The 24,294-nt window shown below is 43.5% G+C and overlaps 1 protein-coding gene across 2 annotated transcripts in view; it reads right to left on the bottom strand.

Moving 5' to 3' along the window:
• The window catches only part of AFTPH (aftiphilin), a 67,116-nt gene that overhangs the window by 15,319 nt on the left and 27,503 nt on the right, over positions 1-24,294 (bottom strand). Inside the window, exons 5-8 of one of the 2 annotated variants that reach the window (XM_073672159.1) lie at positions 22,914-22,970; positions 19,901-20,023; positions 17,495-17,555; positions 1,283-1,366 (exon numbers count right to left, since the gene is read on the bottom strand). In XM_073672159.1, coding sequence (XP_073528260.1) covers positions 1,283-1,366; positions 17,495-17,555; positions 19,901-20,023; positions 22,914-22,970 — 325 coding nt within the window. The remainder of the gene's footprint in view (positions 1-1,282; positions 1,367-17,494; positions 17,556-19,900; positions 20,024-22,913; positions 22,971-24,294) is intronic. The other variant, XM_073672160.1, reaches the window with a different exon arrangement.

Raw genomic sequence — 24,294 nt, 5'->3', positions numbered from 1 at the left:
CGCTGACCTCACCGATTGGCTGCAGCATCGACATGACATCAATGGTGAAGGCAGCTACCCTCTTCAAGCTGCACTGTGAGGTGTGCCATGTTCAATAAGGCCTTCATCTATTTTATACAATTTTGATAAAAAAGCCCATTGCAATTTTTCCTTAAACAATGGTTTAAAGACATGCATAAAGTAGTATGACTGATTTCTGGGTGTGCAGCATAAGATCACAATATTGTGGCACCACATCGCAAGTGATGATAGTGATTGTCAATCTGTATGTAGTTGTAGTCAGACAGTCAGCAGAAATCCAATCCTACTGGATTTCTGTGTGACCATGCATTATCATTGCTTGCAAGTGTGGTTGTTTTTTTTAATACAGAAGCCTTAAGGGAGACAGGTTTTTGCTATCCTGAGAGCAGTATAATGTAGGGGCAAAGAACCCTGATTCTAGCGATGTGCCACTTACTGGGCTGCTGGCTACAGTTTTGACAAAATTCATTTTCTCTGCTGCAGATATAATAAGGCTCTGTATAACCCAGAACACAACACTGATTGGTAGCTTTCTGTGTACACTGTGCATAGGCAGAAAGCTGCCAATCAGTGGTGGGGGGCGAGGTTATACAGAGCTCATGAATATGGATGACTACATGGCAGCAGGTTTACTAGATAAAAAAAAAAAAAGTTAAATGAATGCATATTTTTCCATACACTTTTATAAAGCAAAAATTCCACTAAAAACCATGTTGGTTTGTTTTTTCTTACATAAAAACACTAAAATAAATGCTGTTCAATACACCATGTTACCTGATCACTGGGATCACATCCCAGCAGGATGTAAATGAGAAGGCTCCACTACTTTCTGTACGGAAACAAACTGCAGCAATGGCAGGTCTCAGAGAATCGCTTTATGGCAGTGAGGGCCGGGGTGGGTAATTATCATATCCCCCAAATTTTCCAGAACATTTCATGAACATGCAAAACCACAGTCACTGCCTGATGGTAATAAAGAACAATATACCATCTGGGATATATTGCTTGCATGACTTTGTGAGGTTTAGACAGCATTCTGGAGGACAGGTGGTCAACATAGACGATGAAGACACCTTGATTTATAAAGACCACCCTACCTACTCCGGTAGTAGGAGCAGGGTCCTGCATTGGTTTCTGAAAGTGCTTGTAAGATACATTGATGAGAATTACACACACGGAACGAGACGGGTTTCTTGTTTGTAGGAAAGCCACAGTGAAGTGCTCATGCTTTCTAAGCCAACCAATCTGACACTAAGCTGACCTGGGATCGTGGTGGTGCCGTTAAAGCCACTGTCATCCACGGGTCCAAAGAAATCAAGATTCAGAAGAGTAGACCCTCCACTAGCTTGAAATTCATTGACCGTGTTGGATATTCAGCCGTATAGAAGGTAAGCCGGGGCAAGGGGGGATTGTGTGTAAAAAGGGGGGGTAAGACACACACACTTAAACATGCATATTTTTCACTATCATATAATCTACAGCGAGAAAACACCAACATCTTACATGGCTATCGACTAAAGTCGCTGAAGAGAGCGCGGAAATTCACAGGATAGAGGTCATGGGGCGCGTTCTTCAGCGGATAGTAAAAGTTTAGTTTTCTGGTAAACATTGAAGTAAGAGACGATACTACGGCTTAAAGGGAAACAGCCCAGTGTATCTGCACAACCAGCGGCCTGAGATCACGGCCACGCATTGCTAGCCTCAGGCGTAGTCTCATGGATAATATCTACATCACATTTTAACCCCTTTGAAAAAATACAACCAATTTTCATTTTTGCATTTTTTTTCCTTCCACCTTCCAAGAACCATAACTTTATTTTTCAGTCGACATAGCCTTATAAAGGTCTGTTTTTTTTTTGGGGGGGGGGGGTGGTTTAGGCTATGTGCCAACAATGCAGAAATGCTCTGGATTTTTCCTGAGCATTTCTGCATCTCCCTGGCAGAAAAAACGCATGCGGATTGTACATGCGGATTGTACATGCGTTTTTCCTGCCAGGGACATGCGGATGTGAAGCGTTCTTCACATGCATTTCTGCATGCGGGTTGTCAAGCGCTTTCCAAGCGATTTTAGCATTACTTGGAAAAGTGCTTGACAACTTGGTCACACTATATAAATCCATGCAACCGGAAACATTATACTTGCCTTACAATGGCCCCCGGTCTCCCCGGTAGCTCGCGATGGTCTAAAGGGACCTGCCATGACGTCATTTAGTCATGTGACAGGTCTCGCGACCAATGACGTCAGCGGTCGCGTGACCCGTCACATGACTAAATGACGTCATGGCAGGTCCCTTTAGACCATCGCGAGCCGCCGGGGAGCCAGAACGCATCACTAAGGAGACCGGGGGCCATCAAAAGGTAAGTATAATGTTTTTTTTTTTTTACAGATGCTATGGTACCTGGGTCCGGAGGAGAGTCTCCTCTTCTCCAGACCCGGGTACCATCCGCACATTGAATCACTTAATATCCGCATGTGTACATGTAGTCATGCGGATATTAAGCGATTCAATGCAAGTCAATGGCAGCGAAAACGCTGCGCTTACACAAAATAATTGGTAGTGCTGCGGATTTTTCCACAATGATAATCCGCAGAGGAAATTTCCGCAGCATGTGCACAGCACATGCGGATTATCATTGGGGAACATTGCAGACCTTCTACCAAGTGTTTTTTAAGCATTTCTGCTGCAAAATTGCCGCTGCGGAAACGCTGAAAAAACGCATAGTGGGCACACAGCCTAAGTGACAAATTGTGGTCTTGAATGATGCCGTTCACTGTATCATGTAATGTACTGAAAAAAAATAATAATTTACACCCAGAATTCCACCATTGTTTTTCAGGGTTTCGTTTTAAAGGCATTCAATGCACGGTAAAAATGACCTTTAAATTAGTATGATTACAGCCATACCAGACTGGTATAATTTTTTAACATATTAGTGTCTTTAAAAAACTTTGAAAAAAAAAAAAAAAAGAAAATTTGGTTTGTGTCACTGAATTCCAAGACCCATAACATTTTGTTTTAGTCCCACCAATGGAGCTGTGTGATTCAAATTTTTATATTTTCTCTTTAACAAAAAAAAAATTGTATAATATATAGATAGATATATTTTTTTAAAACTTGGCACCTGGAATGTACACTGGGAAGGCGCGACCTGAGTGTTTTACAGCGGCATTTAAAGAAAGAATTAAACAGCAGCAATCAGAGCTAGCTCCGATCGCTGCTGTTAGAGGACGGTGCCGGCTATATAATGTACCTGACTGATGTGCAGCTACTGAGACCTCTCTGACGCAGCAGTAAGAGCAGGAAGGGGTTAAACAACGCTTATAAGAAAGCATCTCAGCGTCACGCTAATGACATAACAATCATTTTAAGATCTATACTCTGATATTTGGATATAGTTTGAGCAGCTGAGAAGAGAGGCAGGGTATCTGATAACTGATGACCGAAAGCCATCTCTTGACCCACCCAAACACAAGCATGATAAGTTTGGTTGAGCATGTATATGTTTCGAATGGGAAAAGAGAAATTAACTGCGGTCACCTCTGGTAATGTTTTTCCCCATGATTGGGCATATGAAATTCAACATGCCCAATCCCTCTCTCACCTGTCATCATCTACCAGTGCAGAGCAAGGAGGCTAGTACCTCCAAAATTTTGCAGGCTTAGCGTTAATGAGCATGGGGGCCTTAACACCTAACTGATTTTATGGCAGTATACACAATGCCTGGTCAGTTTGGTCTCCCGGAAAACTAAAAAGTCTACTTAGCTTCAGTTTGTGCTAAGAGTACAAAATGTGTAACTTCAACTTTCAGACGCCTGTATGCTTTCAGAAAATCAGTCATTTATTTAAAGAAAACATCACAAGGTCGTCCTGGATTCTGGTTTTCCCAGATTTTTCACTTTTCTTCATTATTGATAGATTTCTTATTGTAGGTGTCAAATATCTTCATAATTTCTCCTTTTTTCAAGCAGTAATTACATGTTCTCTTTTTATCACAGTGGTGCATTATGTCTAAAAATGAATAAGGCCATGAAAGGGAATATGACAGCAGGTTTTTGTAGGGAAGATGTAGGAACAAAATCCTGATTCTAGTGATGTGTCACTTACATGGTTGTGTATTGCTGTTTCAATAAAATCAGTGTTTTATCAGCAGGAGATTATCACAACCAGACTAGGCATCTTGTGCCTCCTAGTCAAATGCTCTGTGTCACCCCACCACCACCACTGATTGTGCATAGACAGAACGCAGCCAATCAGTGATGTGGGCAGGGTTATACAGAGATCAGCAGCCAGAACACTGCTAGATCTGCAGCAGAGAAAACTGATTGTATCAAAATGACAGCAAGCAGCCCAGCAAGTGACATTGCTGAAATCAGGGTCTCAGCCCCTACATCATATTAGATAGCAAAAATGGGTAACAGATTCCCATTAAATTGGATGTGCGTGAATTAAACAGTTTTGCTTGGATAGTTCTGGACTGCCGCTCCATTCAATTTCCTCCTCACCCCATTTTGGAGAACAAGGGACCAGAGACCCAGGTTTCAAATGATTGGTGAGGATTTCCTCAATCAACACAGAGGATAGGAGTTAGAAGTACAATACTATATAGATAATATAACATTATAGTAGGAGACAACAGAGCTTCAAATTATTGTGGAAATATCCTGGATTGTTTCCCTTTAACACACTAAAAGCAGATTAAGACTACATAAAATAGTAAAATAAAAAAGAAAGACTAGAGGAAAGACAGCAGCAGTCCATTCAGGCTTTCGTTCATGGTCAGACATACACCGTGTCCTATAGGCCATTGGCTGGAGATGAAGCTTTGCTTTAGACATTCAATTTGTTGTCTGTTCATTCTCACTTTCTGCACAAAATAAAATCGTTCCCTTACAAGCCAATGTCCTACTTGCTGATTGTTTCTAGGTTGGGACTTATAGGAACTGCCCATAGAGGAGGCCATTGAAATAAATACGGTGACTGAGTATAATCTGGGTCTTCCAGAGGGGGGAGCTATTCGTTGCATTGTCTCCCCTGCTTTGATTAATAGGGTGTAGGTCACAAATTGGGTTAAAACTTTATAATATCCATATGCACTAATACACACACGTGGTCAAAATTGTTGATACTCCTCGTTTAATGAAGAAAAACCCACAATGGTCACAGAAATAACTTGAATCTGACAAAAGTAATAATAAATTCAAAATCTATGAAAATGAACAAATGAAAGTCAGACATTGCTTTTCAACCCTGCGTCCACAGAATTTTTAAAAAAATTAACCTCATGAAATAGGCCTGGACAGAAATGATGGTACCCCTGAAAATAATGTGACAAAAGGGACATGTTAAATCAAGTTGTGTCCACTAATTAGCATCACAGGTGACTACAATCTTGTAATCAGTCAGTGGGCCTGTATATAGGGCTACAGATACTCACTGTGCTGTTTGGTGACATGGTGTGTAGCACACTCAACATGGACCAGAGGAAGCAAAGGAAAGAGTTGTCTCAGGAGATTAGAAAGAAAATTATAGACAAGCATGTTAAAGGTAAAGGTTATAAGACCATCTCCAAGCAGCTTGATGTTTTTGTGACTACAGCTGCACATATTATTCAGAAATTTAAGATCCATGGGACTGTAGCCAACCTCCCTGGACGTGGCCGCAGAAGGAAAATTGATGACAAATCAAAGAGACGGATAATACGAATGGTAACAAAAGAGCTCAGGATAACTTCTAAAGAGATTGAACTTCAAGCTCAAGGAACATCAGTGTCAGATCGCACCATCCGTCGTTGATTGATCCAAAGTGGACTTAATGGGAGACTACCAAGGAGAACACCATTGTTGAAAAAAATCATAAAAAAGCCAGACTGGAATTTGCCAAACTACATGTTGACAAGCCACACAGCTTCTGGGAGAATGTCCTATGGACAGATGAGACAAAAATGGAAGTTTTTGGCAAGGCACATCAGCTCTATGTTCACAGATGGAAAAATGAAGCATATCAAGAAAACACTAAATTACTTACCGGTAATGTGATTTTCCTGAGCCCATAACAGCACCACAACGAGAGAGGGGGATCAGCCCTTCCAGGACAGGAAACCTACAGAATAAAAGGGCAGTGCCTCTCCACCAACTCAGTTGTTTACAGAGCATGAGAGGACACTACTTAATAGTTATATATCCCATGATTTTTCCTTCTACACACAGCGTAAATCAACCACCACAAAGGAAATTAAGTGATCAACTTCTACCAGTGATGGAAGGGAATATAAGGGTGCTGCCATGGGCTCAGAAAAATCACAATACCGGTAAGTAATTTAGTGTTTTCCTATCACCCATGACAGCACCACAATGAGAGATTTACAGAGAAAAAAACTTTAAAGTAAGGGTGGGACCCCAGCCTGTAGAACAGTTTTCCTAAAGGAAAGGACAACAGAAGATCCCAGATCAAGCCTATAGTGTCTATAGAAGGTGCAAGGTGAAGACTGAATCGCAACCTTAAAATGCTTGATGGGGACATCTGCTTTCTTATTGTTCTGCCATGGATTCCCTGGATTAGCACAGAAAGTAGGGTGCACAATTTCCTGACTTCTATGGAAATTGAAAGCCATCTTCGGAAGATAGGGTAGGTCCGGAACCAGCCCATCTTCTAGGATCCGTATAAACAAAGGATTAACCGACAAAGCTTGAATGTCACTAACTTACCATGCTGAAGTCAGGGCCATCGAGATAATAGTCTTTAAAGGTGAAGACCCTGAATCCATGGGTTCAAGCGAAGGCTTGTTAGAGCCGTAAGCACTGGATTCAGATCCAAGGGTGCCATCTTTGGACTGAACATGGGCCTAGATCCAAAACTCACTTTCACATTCCTTGCTTATTCAATGAAGGTTGGACTCTGTTCCAGTAGTCTACGGCTAAAAAGGTCCACTTGCAATGCTCTTCCTCTTTATACGAGGTGCTGTTAAAGATAAAAGGCGATACTTCGCCATCTGAACTGATTAGACATAAGTGTCATTAGGGATCTTGGAAGAGTTCCTCCATAATGGTTTACGTAAGATAAAGCTACTCTGTTGTATGACAAGACCTTCACATGGTGACCATGTATAGATGAATGGAGCTTTCTTATATACTGTCTAAAGCTTCTTTAGGTTAGAGGAACCGGGTCTTTAGAGGAAGCCCACGGGTGTGTACCTGTGACCATGCTACTACTGGAATGTAGGAGATTAGAGTTACTAACAGCAATATTGCCTTGTCCAGAGTTGTGGCCAGACTGCTTATTAATTTTGACATATAGCTGGACTCCTTATTCTACCTTGGGAGACCACAACTCTTACTCACTGCCCAGTGAGTTCTGCAGCGCTCGATGGATCTGCCCATAATCCCGAAATAGTTGAGGTAAACTATTGTCAATGCCTCTTCCTTCAATATGAGAGTTGTCCTAACTACTATAATTCTCCATAAAGCCTTAAGGCTCATTAACATCTGAATGGAAGGACACAAACAAAGCCTAAATCCTCATTTTATGCCAAGAACTATTCTCAGGAAATTTGATGTTTCATGTGAATTGGAACCTGATTGTATACCTCCTTAAACGCCTATACTACTATATAGCAATCTGGAACTGCAGATTTACTGGCAGGTCTTATAGAGTCCATTTCCAATGATCTAACTCTCAGGAATCTGTACAGCCCACTTGGGTTGTAGCAAACCCAGGTAGGCCTGGGTTAAATAATAGGTCTTGATTAGGGCACCTGGAGAGCTAAGCACCAGAGCAGGCTAGGCGTTCACCTTAGTCAGACTGCTGGAGAGCAGAGCAGATGGTATGCGTCTTGGAGCTAATCAGAGACACAGGTCAGACTCCACAAGTATCAGTGGTTGCCCTGGATAAATATTGTTTTGCTTGATCAAGCTGGGTTACCTGAGTTGTATATGAGTAGTCTGGGTCTGTCCTATTTAGTCAGAGCTTGGACAAGACCAGAAATATTAATGTTTATGACTTCTGTGCAACCTGTAAAAAGCAATAAAACTGCACTCGATTGGACCAAACCCACAATGGCTGTATGAGCACTACATGATGCCTCCTACCTTTAAGAGTGAAACCCTACAAGGTTTATTATTAACCTGCAAAACTAAGGAAGCGCTCTTATTGTCACCTGCCTCCAACCGGCCTTCCACAGAGCCAGCTGAGCACCAGCCAGGAATACTGCCACCCTCTGTATCAAAATAGAGGCTAGGATATTTTTCCCCCTGAATTCGGTAAGCTTGCCATGCACAGTTTAGAGTCGCTGAACTTGGTTTTGTCAGACAAACTTAGTTGTGCATATAGTACCTTTACATAGAGGGACTATGAGGCACAGGGGCGCTACAAGGCACAGACTCCCTATAAAGCACTACAAGGCACAGGGGCACCCTAAAGCACCGAGAGACACTGAGGCCCCATGAGGTACTAAAAGGCAGTATGATATGTTATGCTATGACGCGCCATGAGGCACCCTGCTATGACGCGCCATGAGGCACCCTGCTATCACGCGCCATGAGGCACCCTGCTATCACGCGCCATGAGGCACTATGATGTACTATGAAGCGCTATGCTATGACGCACTATGAGGTGCCATGAGGCGATGTGAGGCATTATGATGTGCTATAAAGTGCTATGCTATGAGGCACTATGCTATGATGTACCATGAGGCACAATGATGTGCTATGAAGCACTATGCTATGATGTGCCATGAGGCGCTATGACGCACTATGCTATGATGTGCTATGAAGCGCTATGCTATGAGGCACTATGATGTGCTATGACAGATGTGCTATGAGGCACTATGATGTGCCACGAGGCGCTATGAGGCGCTATATGCCGTGAGGCACTATGATGTGCTATAAAGCGCTATGCTATGAGGCACTATGATGTGCAATGAGGCACTATGAAGCGCTATAAAGCGCTATGCTATGAGGCACTGTGATGTGCTATGTGGCACTATGATGTGCCAGAGGCGCTGTGAGGCACTATGATGTGATATAAGGCGCTATGATGTGCTCTTTGTGAAGCGCTAAGAGGCTTTGTAACTCACTGTGAGGCACTGGGCTCAGATTTTTATTTAAAAGAGTAATCCATGTGAATGAAGGATAAACCTTTCCTTTGGGTGGTATATCTCAATTGTCAGAATAGCCCCACCCGAAGGAGCCAACTGATAAGACGCAGCAAGACAGCAGATCTTCACAGAGACCATGTGCTGTATTAACACCATGTGTCGTCCTATGGATGGAGTAAACAGACTGGAGGACAAAACTTAAAAACCTCTGAGTGTTACTTTAACATTTACTAAGCAGATTGAAGCTCATTTTGGTGGTAAATTCTGAAGCCCAATCATGAGGCTCTGTGCGGCCCAGACATGTGGCTAACTTTAGCCTAGAGGTCTAAGGTCCAGCTTCCGTCCTGAAGCCAAATTTAAAGCACGAGGCCCTTGGCCCAGATGGGGTCTTACAGAGCGCGCGCACGCGCGCACGCACACACACACACACACACACACACACACACATTTTTGAGTTTTGCGCCAACATCCTTCAGCCTTTCCTAGTAACCATAACAAGGAAAGGGCCCCATAAACAAGGTAAACATTCACGAAGATCACTCACCACCAGCTGTACGGATTCGGAGGCTGGACCAAGTCACAGGCATTGTTCCGCTCCATCCGGCCGTGCCTGAGCACTACTGGGGTGGTCAACCCCAGGCAGGGGCGCCTCCAATAATGCGCCAATCAAAGCTGGAGCTGCTGACCCAGACAGGGGCGCAGCTCAACAGGTGCTCCCATTGATGTGCAGAGCTGGAGCTGCTGACCCCAGACAGGGGAGCAGTTCCACAGCTGCTCTCTCACTGACGTGTAGAGCTGGAGCTGCCGACCCCAGAAAGGGGCGCAGTTCCACAGCAGCTTTTCCACTGATGCACGGAGCTGGAGCTGCCGACCCCAGGCAGAGGCGCCGCTCAGTCGTATCCGGATCTTCAACAGGTAAGCCTGTCTAAGGTTCTCCCATCAAGGACCCTCCGGTACGATCGTCATCAGGGCCGCAGGCTGGTACAAAACATGGCTAGTAGCCGGAAACATGTTAGAAGACATGGGTCTCCACTACTTCTTTTTTCACCGGCGTGTGTCTTAGGGCGCAATTTCCTGGATAGCATCCTGCGCCTGCGCAACCGGGATGCGCGGCTGCCAGGCCACCATAAGGTAATGGAGCGGCTGCTGCTCGTGCCCGTCCGACGGAACAGGCCCCCTTGGACCCACCATGGCGCTTCCAGGAACCTGGCGCCGGACGCAGCAGAGACTGTGCCTTGTTGGAAACCGACCGGCCCAGGTCTGGGAATAATCTTCTCTTCTTTCTTCTGCTGCCGTTTTAACAAGGTTCCCCCTCGAGGACAGGAAACCAACTGAGGTGGTGGAGAGGCACCGCCCTTCTATTCTGTAGGTTTCTTGTCCTGGAAGGGCAATCCCCTCTCTCGTTGTGGTGCTGTCATGGGTGATATGAAAAGAACACTGTCCCTACTGTGAAACATGGAGGAGGCTCTTATGTTCTGGGGCTGCTTTGCTGCATCTGGCACAGGGTGTCTTGAATCTGTGCAGGGTACAATGAAATCTCAAAACTGTCAAGGGATTCTAGAGAGAAATGTGCTGCCCAGTGTCAGAAAGCTTGGTCTCAGTTGCAGGCCATGGGTCTTGCAACAGAATAATAACCCAAAACACACAGCTAAAAACACCCAAAATGGCTAAGAGGAAAAAGCCTTAGTTACTTACCGGTAACGGGATTTTTCGGAGCCCATGACAGCACCACGAGAGAGAGGATCCGCCCATCAAGGACAGGAAACCTACAGGTTAAAAAGGGCGGCACCTCTCTCCCACCTCAGTTTAAGTTAACAGAGCATGAGAGGACCACCAAGGTTAATTACAACAAGACAAAAAACCATAATATTCATTTTAAGCCAATGACTTTAACTAACTTCCCCCGAGGGTGCAAAAAAGGAAAGTAACCTCACGGGGGTGCAAAACACCAGTGTAGGGAGGGAATATAAGGGTGCCGTCATGGGCTCCGAAAAATCCTGTTACCGGTAAGTAACTAAGGCTTTATTCGTACTCCCATGACAGCACCACGAGAGAATTACAGAGACGAAGGAGATTAGGGAGGGACCACAGCCTGAAGCACCCTTCTCCCAAAGGTGAGATCAGAGGAATCACCCAAATCTAACCTATAATGCCTATAGAAGGTGGAGGGAGAAGACCAGGTGGCAGCCTTACATAGGTCATCGATGGAAACCCCGTTTTCTCGGCCCAGGAAGTTGCTACTGCTCTGGTGGAGTGTGCCCTCAACCCCTCCGGTACTTCCTTATCTCCCGAAGAGTAAGCGAGGGTGATGGCCTCTCTAATCCACCTCGCAATTGTAGATTTTGAAGCTTTACAACCTTTCCTAGCCCCCTGATGGCATATAAATAGGGAACTATCTTTCCTAAAACTCTGTGAGACCTCCAGATATTTAAGTACGCACCTCCTAACATCTAATGTGTGTAGTCTCTCCTCTTTCTGATTTTTAGGGGGAAAACAAAAAGTTGGAAGATTTACCTCTTGAGTCCTATGAAATCTTGAGACTACTTTTGGAAGAAAGGCTGGGTCAGGCCTTAGTACAATTCTATCATCCAGAATTCGAGTAAAAGGTGGGGACATAGAAAGAGCCTGTATGTCACTTACTCTTCTGGCCGAAGTTAGGGCAACTAACAGGGCTGTTTTAAGAAGAATAATTTTATGGGAGGTTGAATCTAGGGGCTCGAAGGGAGGGTTAGTCAAGGCATTTAAGACCAGGTTTAAATCCCAGGGAGAGGATCTGGATTTAATAATAGGTCTACACCTGAAAGAGGCTTTTATAAACCATGCTACCCAATAATTTGCCGCTATATCAAAAGAAAAGAAGGCTCCTAAAGCCGAAACTTGTACTTTCAATGTACTAGTGGTTAGGCCCTGTTCTAAACCCCGCTGTAGAAATTCTAGTATCTTCCCAATAGGGATCCCATCCTCTGGTTTGAATTCTGAAAAGGACAGGAACTTCCTCCAAGTTCTAGCATAGATGCGGGTAGTAACGGGCTTTCTGCTACATACAGTGTTTACTAAATTCGTGGAAAACCTTTTGCTGGTTAACAGTGCCCTTTCAAATTCCATGCTGTTAAATGGAGATTTGAGGCTGGAGGATGGGAAACTGGACCCTGAGTGAGAAGGTCCGGAATCTCCGGAAGGACCCAGGTGTCTGATATTGACATTCTCTGGAGACAAGAGAACCATGGTCTCTTGGGCCAAAAGGGGCATATGAGGATTATTCTGGCTTTGTCGGCCCTGATTTTCCTTATGACTGACGGAAGCAGGATCATAGGAGGGAATGCATACGCCAAAGGAAACTCCCAGGGAATCATGAAGGCGTCCACTGCCAGGGGCCTTTCTCTGGGGTTTAGAGAACAAAACGTTGCCACCTTCCGATTGTATTTTGTCGCAAACAAGTCCACTGTTCGAAGACCCCACATTGCAACAATCTTGGAGAATATCTGAGGGTTCAAGGACTATTCTCCTTCTTTTAGGGAATTGCGGCTGAGAAAATCTGCTCTGACATTTTCTTTTCCTCTTAGATGTACAGCAGAAAGGGAGAGATGTTCTTCTGCTTTCTAAAGAAGTTTGTCTGCTACTCTCATTAAGTCTTTTGAAAGGGTTCCCCCTTGAGGATTTATATATGCTACTGTCACTTGATTGTCCGAGAGTATGCAGACATCCTGGCCCTGTAAATATACAAGGAATCCATTGAGCGCATGATCAACTGCCAAAAGCTCCTTAACATTCGAGGAAAACTGTACCTCATTGGTTGACCAGGTCCCCTGAATTAAGTTACCTTCAAAATGAGCTCCCCAACCTGTAGAACTTGCATCCATAGTCAAGACTGCAGTAGGTTTACTTTCCCAAGGGACTCCCCTAGAAAGATTAGTGTATACCAACCACTAACGAAGGGATTGATTGTAAGGAGCGAGGGGCCAAGGTGAATTCCTGGTCTAGATGACCATCTAGAATTGAGTGGTTATATAATATATCCCATTGAAGTGCCCTTGAGTGAAACTGGGACCAACGCACCGCGGTAAAACTTGAGGTCAGGGTCCCCAATAATGACACGTCTCTATGGAGTGACAGAGGGTCTATCCATACATTGCTTCACTAGGCCCTGGATTTTTGCAATCTTTTCCTCTGACAAATGGCATAACTGTGTCTTTCTGAATCTAAAATAACCCCCAGGAACTGTTGAGCCTTTTGTAGGGTCAACCTAGATTTTTCCAGATTTAGAAACCAACTTAGGCCTTCTAGGACAGAAATTGTCACTTGAAGGTGGGCTTCGCATTGTACAAAGGAGTCCCCCACTATCAGAAAATCATCAAGGTAAGGGATTATCAAGATGTCTTTTTCTCTTATATGGGCCATAACCTCTGCCACTAGTTTGGTAAAAACTCTCGGGGCTATTGCCAACCCAAAGGGAAGGGCGGTATACCGGAAGTGTTTTACTACCCCTTTTATTTTAATGGCCACCCTCAAATACTTTTGATAATCATTATGAATGGGAACATGGTAATATGCGTCTTTAAGATCCAAGACCACCATATAACAAAGTGGGGAAAAAGTAATTTTATTGTCGTTTTTAATGATTCCATTTTAAAGGTATCTATTTTAAGAAAACTATTTAAGGATCTTAAATTTATGATTGTCCTGAAGTGCCCATCTGGTTTGGGGACCAGGAAGAGGGTGGAGTAGAATCCGTATCCCTCTTCTGTTTTCGGAACCTCAATCAGGACGTTTTTCTTTATTAGGTCTTGAATCTCCGATACGAGGGCCGTCTGCCGCTCTGGGGAGGAACCAGAGGGAATAATCATGAATCTTCTGTAAGGAAGGGTTTGAAATTGAAATTTAAGACCAAATCTAATTAGGCTCAAAATCCAACTGCTATGTGTAATATGTTCCCAGGCTGGGAAAAACAACGACAATCTCCCTCCCACCTGGGCCGATTGTGATTTCCCTGGCTTCTGCTCATCTTTGGAACAAGAACCAAAGATTAGGCCTCTACCTTTGCGACCTCTTTCTTCGAATTTTTCCTGTTCTCTAAAAAAATCTTCTTCGGACAAATTTCTTTCTCCGAAAGGATTTCTTAAGAGAGGGCAGAGATACAGACAGAAACCCCTTCTTAGGATCTCCAGCTTTTTCCAAAAGTTCATCCATGGTTTGGCCGAAAAGATATTGCCCTTCACAAGGAATTGTACAAAGTCTAGATTTTGTTTGTACATCTCCAGGCCAGCATTTAAGCCATAGAGCTCTCCGAGCAGCATTTGATAGAGCTGATGATTTCGCTGCCAGTCTAACTGAGTCCGCAGACACTTCAGCAAGAAAGGCCGCTGCACCCTGGACTAGGGAAAGGGAAGAAATAATATCCTTCCTGGAGGCACCCTTCTTCAGTTGGTTGTCTTGCTGCTCCAGCCAGACCATCAGGGCTCTGGATGTGCAGGTGGCTGCTCCTGCAGTAGTCTCCCATGCACCTTTCAAAAAGGTATCTGCTCGTCTGTCCAGGGGGTCTCTTAATGCTCCCATGTCATCGAAGGGGAGAGAAGACTTCTTTGATACCTTAGCAATGGCAACATCTAGCTTTGGTGCCTTTGACCAAGAGGAACTTGCGGCATCATCAAACGGATACCTCCTTTTGAAGGAGGGAGGAATGCTGCCCATGGTAGTTCGGACAGCTTTTACCAAGGCATCAACCTCATTCAGAGGAAAACAGTGTCTATCAGACTCGCTTTCAGAGGAAGAGAGGGAAGAGGAAGAAATGTCTGAGATATCAGAGTCTTGAGTCTGGCTGAGGGTCCTGAGGAAAATGCATGGGCTCAGAATTCCCTCGCAAATCCTTGCCTATTTATTCTTTAATTAAAGTCTTTAGACCTAAGGAAAACCCCGGGGTTTCTTCCGTCATCACCCTGTCAATACAAGGTTGGCACAATTTCTTAACATATGCATCAGGGAGCGGGTTGCTGCATAGGGCACATTCCTTAGGTTTTGATTTAAATGAACATTTCTTGGTCTGAAAAAATTATAGACAGAGAAGTAGAAGAAGAATTAGTAGAACTTTCACAAACATTCCACTTACCCCCTGGAATATGTGGTACCGTAGAAACAGAGGAATCCTTCTTAACCGGCGGAGAATCACTCCGAACAATAGGACCTTCCTTCCTGCTTTTTGCGGTGAACTTCCTAGTTGAAAGACTGGACCCAGACCGGGAACGACGTTGCACCGCCTGTTGTGAGGGCTCCCCAGAGGGCTGCTCCTGCAGCAGTTCTTGCTGATTTGATGGCTGCTCTTGTGAATCTCCCATATTGAAAAAACAATGGGCTGGGAAGCACCTCTGTATGCTGCCAGGTCCTTTTTATACTGGCCATACCTGGTACCTGTATGGTAAGTTCCCCCCCCCCCCCCGTCAGCGGTGACAGAGCCCCGCTCCGGCATCCTCGCTCGCTCGCATGCGGCGCTTCCTGGTCTCGCACGCGAACCACGCCCACTTCCGGCGGAAGCCTCCGGCGCACTGGAAATACGTGCAGACCTCCTGCATAGTGTAGCGGGGGTGGGTTGCCCGCATGCGGACAGCCACACATAGTGGACAATCCACCTCAGCAAGAGGGGATGTCACGCTCACCGCAACGCACACGTAGGTGCCCCAATGAGCCCTGCCGTGGCGTCTCCAGAAGTCCAGAACCGACCAGGGCAGGGACTTCACCGCCCCAGCACCCTGTCTATTCCATCTGGGGCAAGAGATCCTTTCTTCTTCCTGCAGGTAAGCCTGATAGGTCTCCCATCAAGAACAGGAAACCTAAACTGAGGTGGGAGAGAGGTGCCGCCCTTTTTAACCTGTAGGTTTCCTGTCCTTGATGGGCGGATCCTATCTCTCGTGGTGCTGTCATGGGGGTACGAATAAACACTAGAATATTCTGAAGTGGCCTTCTCTGAGCCCTGTCCTAAATCCTATTGAGCATCTTTGGAAAGAGCTGAAACATGCCGTCTGGAAAAGGCAACCTTCAAACACGAGACAACTGGAGCAGTTTGCTAACGAGGAGTGGGCCAAAATACCTGTCGAGTGGTGCAGAAGTCTCATTGACAGTTACAGGAATCGTTTGATTGTAGCGATTGCCTCAAAAGGTTGTTCAACAAAATATTAAGTTAAGAAGAACCATCATTTCTGTCCAGGCCTATTTCATGAGTTTAATTTTTTTTTGTTCCAATTCTGTGGACGCAGGGTTGAAAAGCAATGTCTGACTTTCATTTGTTCATTTTCATAGATTTTTAATTTATTATTACTTTTGTCAGATTCAAATTATTTCTGTGACCATTGTGGGTTTTTCTTTCATTAAACGAGGGGTACCAACAATTTTGACCACGTGTGTAGTAAATGGAGAGGGCTTGTCTACACCAGGCAATGCTTTAGCGTCACAATAATAATGGTATATCTAACATTATCTATAAGGGGGGTTTTATATTGCCAGGTGAGTCAGCATGTCAGCACAATTTTTTTAAAGTATGGATGTAGTGGTATGGTTGTACAGGTACCCAAATAAAAATGATAACTTTTTTTTGTAGAGATCTACTGCACAAGTCGTGACAAATCTAATGTAGAAGACTTGTGCAAATCAGGCCGGAAGTGTCAATCCAGCATTCTGCTTCTACAAAATTTGCGCAGACAAGCTTCAGCTGCATATGACATTTATTTCAGATTTATCATGACCAGCAAATCAGATCTCAACATATAAAGGAACATTTTCAGTGCAAGCACCTAAAAAAATGTGATGTGCTGGCAGGATCCCTTTAAGCTTAGGTAAAGACGTATTTCCGAAAGCGTATCAGACGTCACTTTTCCACCGTTCACTGTCACTTCTGCAAGTAATTGACAGCAGTAAAGATTATGAAGGTAAAATACAGATGACCATGAGTTGCAAGGTGCAGACTAGTAAAGAATACAGGAAATGTCAGAGATTAGAGTAAAAATGAAAAGAAAAAGAAGCAAACTGGACATACCTTGTTCTTCAACTGGTTATTAGTTAATAAATAAATAAGATATATAAATGACCATGTAATACTGGATCCGAGCACATTATAAAGCAACCGAGTGATACATGCCAACGAACATGTACAATATGATGGCAGCAGGGCACTACTGCGCCTGGAGACTGTAAGATACACCCAGTCTCAGTGTCTGCCATTGTATAACACACTCATCTATCGGTTCATGCTGAGCAAGGGATGAAGAAAGAAAGCCTGAATTTCCCAAGAAAACACTAAAAAGACAAGGGGAAGGTCAGCAGAGAGGAGACTGTGTGGACTGTGACGCTTTCTCATGTCTAGCTCTGATGCTAGAGGCTCTGCGGAGAGACGTACCATCTAAGGGGTTGGTAAGGCCACTGCTACTCCAGTCAAACTGGACAGGCGGGAGGGATTCCTGCGGAGGAAACAGCAGAATGATTAGCTAGCAATTGCATTAGAAGTACAGCGGCAGACAAGAAACTTTCCTGCATTTATATGTCAGTCCGCAGGGGCCACATAGGCCTCATATGTTCCATCAGGATGTACAGTACAAGCATAGGGGACATGGTGTTAAATATCAACGCCCGGCAGGGAAAAAATGCTGCGGAAATTGACAATAGTTTCGGTTCTGCCACCCAAAAACATGTCAATTTATGCTACGGATTTTCACACCGCCAAATCTGCACCAATATCTAGAGATAAGCATATTAATATTATAAGTAACTGTAATATATCGGATCTGTATATATAAATATGCTTAAGGTCCATACTGGAAACCACTCGGAAATAAACTAGAAAAACCAAAGATGAAAATGCCGAGATCCGGTCTAAGAAATAATTCAATAAAGGGAAACCTAATGAGATAAAACATGCCTTTACTGCAGTAATTTGCTAGCAAGACACCATCTACAATGCTATGTCTTACACAGTGAGGTTACCAGTTGCTTAGATTGTTATGTTCGGTGTCCATTCATTGTTCTGCAGCATTTTGGGTTTGATATTATCATATTCCTTTGACGAATTAAAGGTTTATTATTACTATTTTTGCATAATGATCTGCTCCATTTGTAGACTGAACATATATTATAGCAAAGGAGTCACTTCAGACCATTCTGTATACAGATAATTAGTTCTCATTTATTACATAGTAGTATCCTTTGCACATTAGCACTTTGCTTCACTCCGTATTTCATTATGAATAAATAAATATTATTACTATATTTAACATTATATATAGGACTTTTTTTGATCCAGGTCTCATTGCTGTTTGCACTACTGCACTTCAGATGGATCTGAACAAATGATTACATACCCGTATAGTTGACATATATGCTGCTCTTTTATCTATCTTGCATGTTTTGCGATTTATGTGAGCGTCTTCTGTGCCAGCACATGCACAAATTACTGCAATAAAGGCATTTTTCATCTCATCAGGTTCACCTTTGTTCAATTATTTCTTGGACCATATCTCAGAATTTTCTTCATTTTTTGTTTTTCTTTACCAAAATCTAGAGTGCAACTTAGTGCAGATTTTCCCCTGTGGGCGTTCATCATCAGCTAAGTCGTGAACGTGTCCTAAATGGCTAATTCAGATCACTTGCTATGCAAACTGTGGTTAGTCAGGTAAAGTCCTCAGTAATTCTCCTGCTAAAGAATATAAAAGGGGAGACTAGTGCAATGGGACAGCTGGTGGTGCCACAGGCCCTCGGATTTGGTTCATTGAAGTGGTGGTGGTGAGGAACCATCCTGACCTCTGGGGGTCCGGTTGCAGTAGCCCCCCAGCTGTGCACAGTGTGAGGAGTTCTGCAGCTCTCCACTATGGCCATACAAGGATCATAAGTGGAGCACGACATCTAGGACACCCATCTGAGCCCAGGATTTATCGCTGTCCTTATTTCCACTTCTTTGTGCACTGCATTGTCTATATAAATCACTTATGTAACGCAGTGATGGAGCCTTACAGATTGGGGTTACAGACGTCACTGCTGCCGCTGCGGCATTTAGGGGAGGTCGCGGATGGAAATGTTTTGCTTACTGGTAAAATATTTGAATGACATCACTAGAAACTAGATAATGGGAAAAAAAAAAAAATTAAGTAATGAGAAAGTCCCTTGAAAATCACATGAGAGAGATTCAGCGACATTTCATATTAAACCAATGAAGGAATTAAAAAAATAAAATAGAAATTTAGGCAATTTAAAAGGGGTGTTCCCATCATAGTCACTCATGGCAGAAATTGGGATATTCCTTTAGTAAAAGATCAGATCAGACTTAACCGAAAAGTCGCTATCTTATTAATCATTTTCAAGAAGTAATTTAGCATAGCAAAAAAAAACAAAAAACTTATGTATATCTTGCCATCATCTATGCCCTTTCATACCACTGCTAATCTTGGATTCTGAAGGGTCGGTGTTAGAAAGAATAAGTCTCCTTCCCCACTCTGGCAGCCAATATTATTATCCCCTGTAACTTCTTTCCCTGTAGGAGGAATCTTCTGCCATGCTGCTAAGAGGGATTTGCCATTTCCCTGACAAGCAGGCCAAAAAGCAATTTCAATTTCAATTGGCTGCTCTGCAGTGAACAGTGGATGGAGGTAAATACAGTGATGATCAGGAAAACATCTGACCTTTCTTACAGGCCTTAGCCATGGATGACCTTTTGCTAGTTTTTATGTGCAGCCTAACAGCAATAGTAAAGCTAATAAATACAAATCTCACTAATGTCTGTGGTTTGAGAGCACAGAATTGGACATGTACGTACCTGTAACTGATCAGAAGAACAAATACCGTCATCCGGAGGACCAGGAGACGACTGCCCTATAGATGCTATTTTTTCTGCAGCAGATAAAGGCTTGAGCGGCTCCTTGGTGGGCTCCAGCATACCCTACACCAATAAGAAGAAGACCATTACATAACAGAACACTAAGGAACTGACAAAATAATACAGAACACTGCGGTCATCAGTAAAATGTGGTGCCAGCGCCCTCTTGTGGCCATTCACTGGTATGGCAGAGAATATTCCTGTAATTCAGTGCGGGGATTGCAGACAGAGCATATCTGAACACTGTATGGAGTTTTTGTTATTCGTTTTTGCACTTTTATTGGTCTGCAATATACATACATATCTATTTTATTTGTAATCCTTGTATAGAAAACTTTGGATTAGTTGAATACATTCCAAGGTGTTGTTCGGTGAAAACAAGTTATTAGCCATCAATAAGTGACAATTTTATCCCACTGCAGGGACCCGAACCTATCCGTTTACTCACTGTTATCAAGAATACAAAATTGGGCAGCAGGTCAGACGCCCGACCATCGCTCCATTCCTTGTCTATGGGACTGCCGGAAAAAGCTGCGCACAGTGCTGGGCAGCATCATAGGAAGTAAATGGAACAGCAGTCGAGCAAGAGCACTGCCGACCCAGTGGATAGGGGATCATGTGTTTCCCCAGACAACCCCGTTAATGTTAAAAGGAGCTTTACATCCATAATCATTTTCACCCTATCTGCTTTGCCCTTGTTAAAATCATCTCTTTCTCACCTTCCCCAGGTCTGGCACTGAATCTCCACTGCCGCTCTGGATTTTGTCATGACATGACCGCTTCAGCCTGTAAACCATGCATGAGACAGCTGCAGCCAATCACTTGGCTCAGCCATTAACATCAACATCACCGCTAAGCCCAGTGATTGGCTGCAGTGAGCACATGCATTGTAGTCATGACATGACCGCTCACAGCCTGCAAACAAAAATGGCAGGAACAACACAGAAGAAGCAACGTTGGACCTGGGGAGGGTGAGTTAGAGGATTTTTTTTCCACCCAATTACAGGTGCATCTCACAAAATTATAATATAATCAAAAAGTTCATTTATTTCAGTTCTTCAATACAAAAAGTGAAACTCATATATAGAGCCATTACAAACAGAGTGATCTATTTCAGGTGTTTGTATCTGTTAATGTTGATGATTATGGCTTACAGCCAATGAAAACACAAAAAAAAAAACTGTCCTAAAAAAGTAAAGAGCCACTGCCTGATTCCAAATAGTGAAAAAACTAAAAAAATATTGGAAAGATGCATTTGGAAGACTGGCGATTACCCTCTCAGTTTCGGAGAGGCTCTGATCACAGAATATTTAATTAAATCATTCAGCATATGAGCCAGAGAAGCTCCCAGTGCATATTTGGATGCAGCTACAGTTCCCATTTACCAGACTGGTAGATGGGAGAGGACCCTGCATTGTGGGATTATAGTCTACAGGTATATACTCAGGGTGATTCACTCACTACTTTACCCAGAAAAATGGCAGTAACTTCTAAAAGAGACAGTCGACCGTACTAAGTTTTGCACTGTACATACTTTGGTTCATGAGAAGTGAGCGTGCAATGAACCTGAGCAACGACAGCGACAAGAAACATCCTCGTGCCGAGTGGTCGACTTGTCGCCCCGCCGGTCGTTTCCACTATGAGAGAGACTTGCTGCTCGCCTTTCTGCGCGTCGGTAGTTGGTATGTGGTGCTCGCATTTCACTCTTGTCGAATTCCTTCTTCATTTGTTAACAATGTACAGATACGGTTTGGAGGGGCGTGCTTTAAACGGAGTCTTTAAAGAGGAGCCAAAGTGAGTTTCTAAAGAAGTTTGGAAGGCGAAATCCGCCGTCCTTCCCGTGTAATCTGTCATTAGTGAAGAAGATGAAACGTACAGAAACATTACTGGATAGGCATGATGGAGGACTTGTCGGAGAAAACAATTCAAGATGTGAAACGGCGAATTCTGGCATCTCCCAGTAAATCGTTGCACAGACCTTCTCAGGAGACAGACGTGTTGTATTCCACTTGTCAACGAGCAGTCAAGAAATGTTGTGTTCGTCCGTACAGAGTCACTGTCATTCCGGAATTGAAAGGGCCCGATCAAGATAAAAGAATCCGTTGTTGCCATATTTCTATTTTGGGGCCATTTGAAGGGTCGGGGTTAGAGTAACAAGCCACGAATATTACAGGCCTCCAAGAGAATGTACAGCAAAAAAAGGTCCTGCGGAATACACCCAACGGCGGGTGCAGTTGTGCTCGGATGTGAACGGTGGACATTTTCAACAGCTGCTTTAAAACATCAGTTTCTCATGGACCAAGGTATGTACAGTGCAAATTGCAGTATGATAGATCGTCTCTTTTTAAAGTTACAGCAATTTTTCCAGGTAAAGTAGAGAGTGAATCACCCTGTATATATTTTTTTAAGTGTATAGAAATCCCTATGAGCGACATATGCCAGAGCGTGGTATACAATAAAGGCTCAAACATCGACGAAACAGAACTTAAATGGCCATAAGTTACATACTAATATTTTCCCTTTAGCAGGAGCCCCTTCCCCAACGCCGCTCACAGACCGTTCTATAGAGGATATAGATAACTCAGACCCGGCCATCATCTATATTTCCGCATAGGACAAAAAAAAAAAAACTTTTTTATGAGCTCACAGTTATAAGCTGGGTTGATCTGCTTACCCGAAGACATATTATAATGCGGATACAATCTTTTGGATTTCTGCAGTGATTTTATGCGAGAGGACTCTTACTACTGTAATTAGACAAGACCTTTATATTACGCACCGGCACGGAGCAGACGCTCCACGGAGCCGTGCTCAGATCAGCACCCTGATTTTTTTTTTTTATGAATCACTAGATCTGAGAAGTCGAGTGTGGAAAAAAAATCCTAATCCCAAAATGTATACAAGCAACAAAATAATACCAATCATAATCAGTTGCTAATTTTGCACAGCTTACCAGACCCGCTGCGTACATGGGGACGATCACAGGCTGCTTCTTATTGCCTGTGAAGAGCTGCAAACAATAAAATAAGGTGTTATCAAGGTGGCAGAAAACACAAAAAGCAAAGAAAAAGTCTGCAAGGGTTAAAGGAGTTGTCCAGGATGGAACAAATGTTTCAGTGTGTGCAGAATGCAAAGGATGAAACTTACCATCACACTTGAATTAAGAAAGCTGGCCTGATCTGAAGTTATCAGCGCCGGTCCCAGCACCTCCATTTCTGCATGTGACCAGTGATGTATAGGAGGGGGCTGGCTGGCCTCTTGGCTGATTGATACATAAGAGGAGGGCTGGCTTAGCTACTGAAATCTGCCAGACAGCCCCCTTCATTCACATCACTTGTTGACACAAGGTGAAATGTCTTGTATCGACACGGAGTCAGAAGTGGATCTGCTGGACCCAGATATCTCAAGATCGGGGCACCTTTTTTAATTCAACTGAATTAGAAAGTTTCCTCATTTGCTATTTACTCACATTAAAATAATCTTTTTTTCATCCCAAACTAGACAATACCTTAAAAAAAAAGTGCAACTACAGCTTCTCCGTGTACTGGAAAGTTATAACATTTTCCAATACACTTTCAGCATTAATTCCTTATATTTCCATCACCAAGATCCTATCCCAATATGTAGTAGGCATAATAATATTAGCAAATACCTCCAATAAGAAATGTAGTATAGTTCTTCTGATTCACTATGTCGCTTACCCATGTGCAGGGTACTGCTGTAGCTTAGGTGTCCATGGTTACGACCACACATGTCAGTTAGTTAGTCCTTACTGGTTGCAACCATGGATACCTAAGCTACTGCAATGCCCTGCACATGAGGTAAGCGACATAGCGAATCAGAAGAACTAAACTACATTTCTAATTGGCTGCTGCTACTACTACTTGGGATAAGATCTTGAAGATGGGAATATCCCTTTAAGTTTTGTTTAAAGGGAATCTGTCACCTCCAAAACTAAAATTGAACCATTCAGACCCTCTTATAAGCGCCTTAGCCCCTATAAAGTTCATACTTATACTGTATATTTTAGTAATTTAGTTTCTATTAAAAAATAAATAAATTTTTTTTTTTTTTTTTTTTTTTTTTACATATGTAAACAAGGGGGCTTCAGTGCTTCCTTGACGTGACCAAGAGCTCGGTGCACCGTTCTGCCCCCTTAACCACCATCTTCCGCCTCTCCCCTCATGGCGATCGACAGAAGAGCACTTTGGAGCGCTGCCTGATCTAAATCCTCCTTGGACACCGCAGGAAGCAAATGCCCACACACAGTGTCAGTATGTGTGGGTGCGTTCTTATCACTCCCCTATGTGTAGCAGCCGCTCGTTAATGTGTGG

Source organism: Phyllobates terribilis, unplaced genomic scaffold, assembly GCF_046119375.1.
Source record: "Phyllobates terribilis strain yellow unplaced genomic scaffold, ASM4611937v1 Scaffold_3__8_contigs__length_932513732, whole genome shotgun sequence".
NCBI classification, from domain to species: Eukaryota; Metazoa; Chordata; class Amphibia; order Anura; family Dendrobatidae; genus Phyllobates; species Phyllobates terribilis.
The sequence above is the reverse complement of the archived record's forward strand: the minus strand, read 5'-3'. Positions and strand labels throughout refer to the sequence as shown.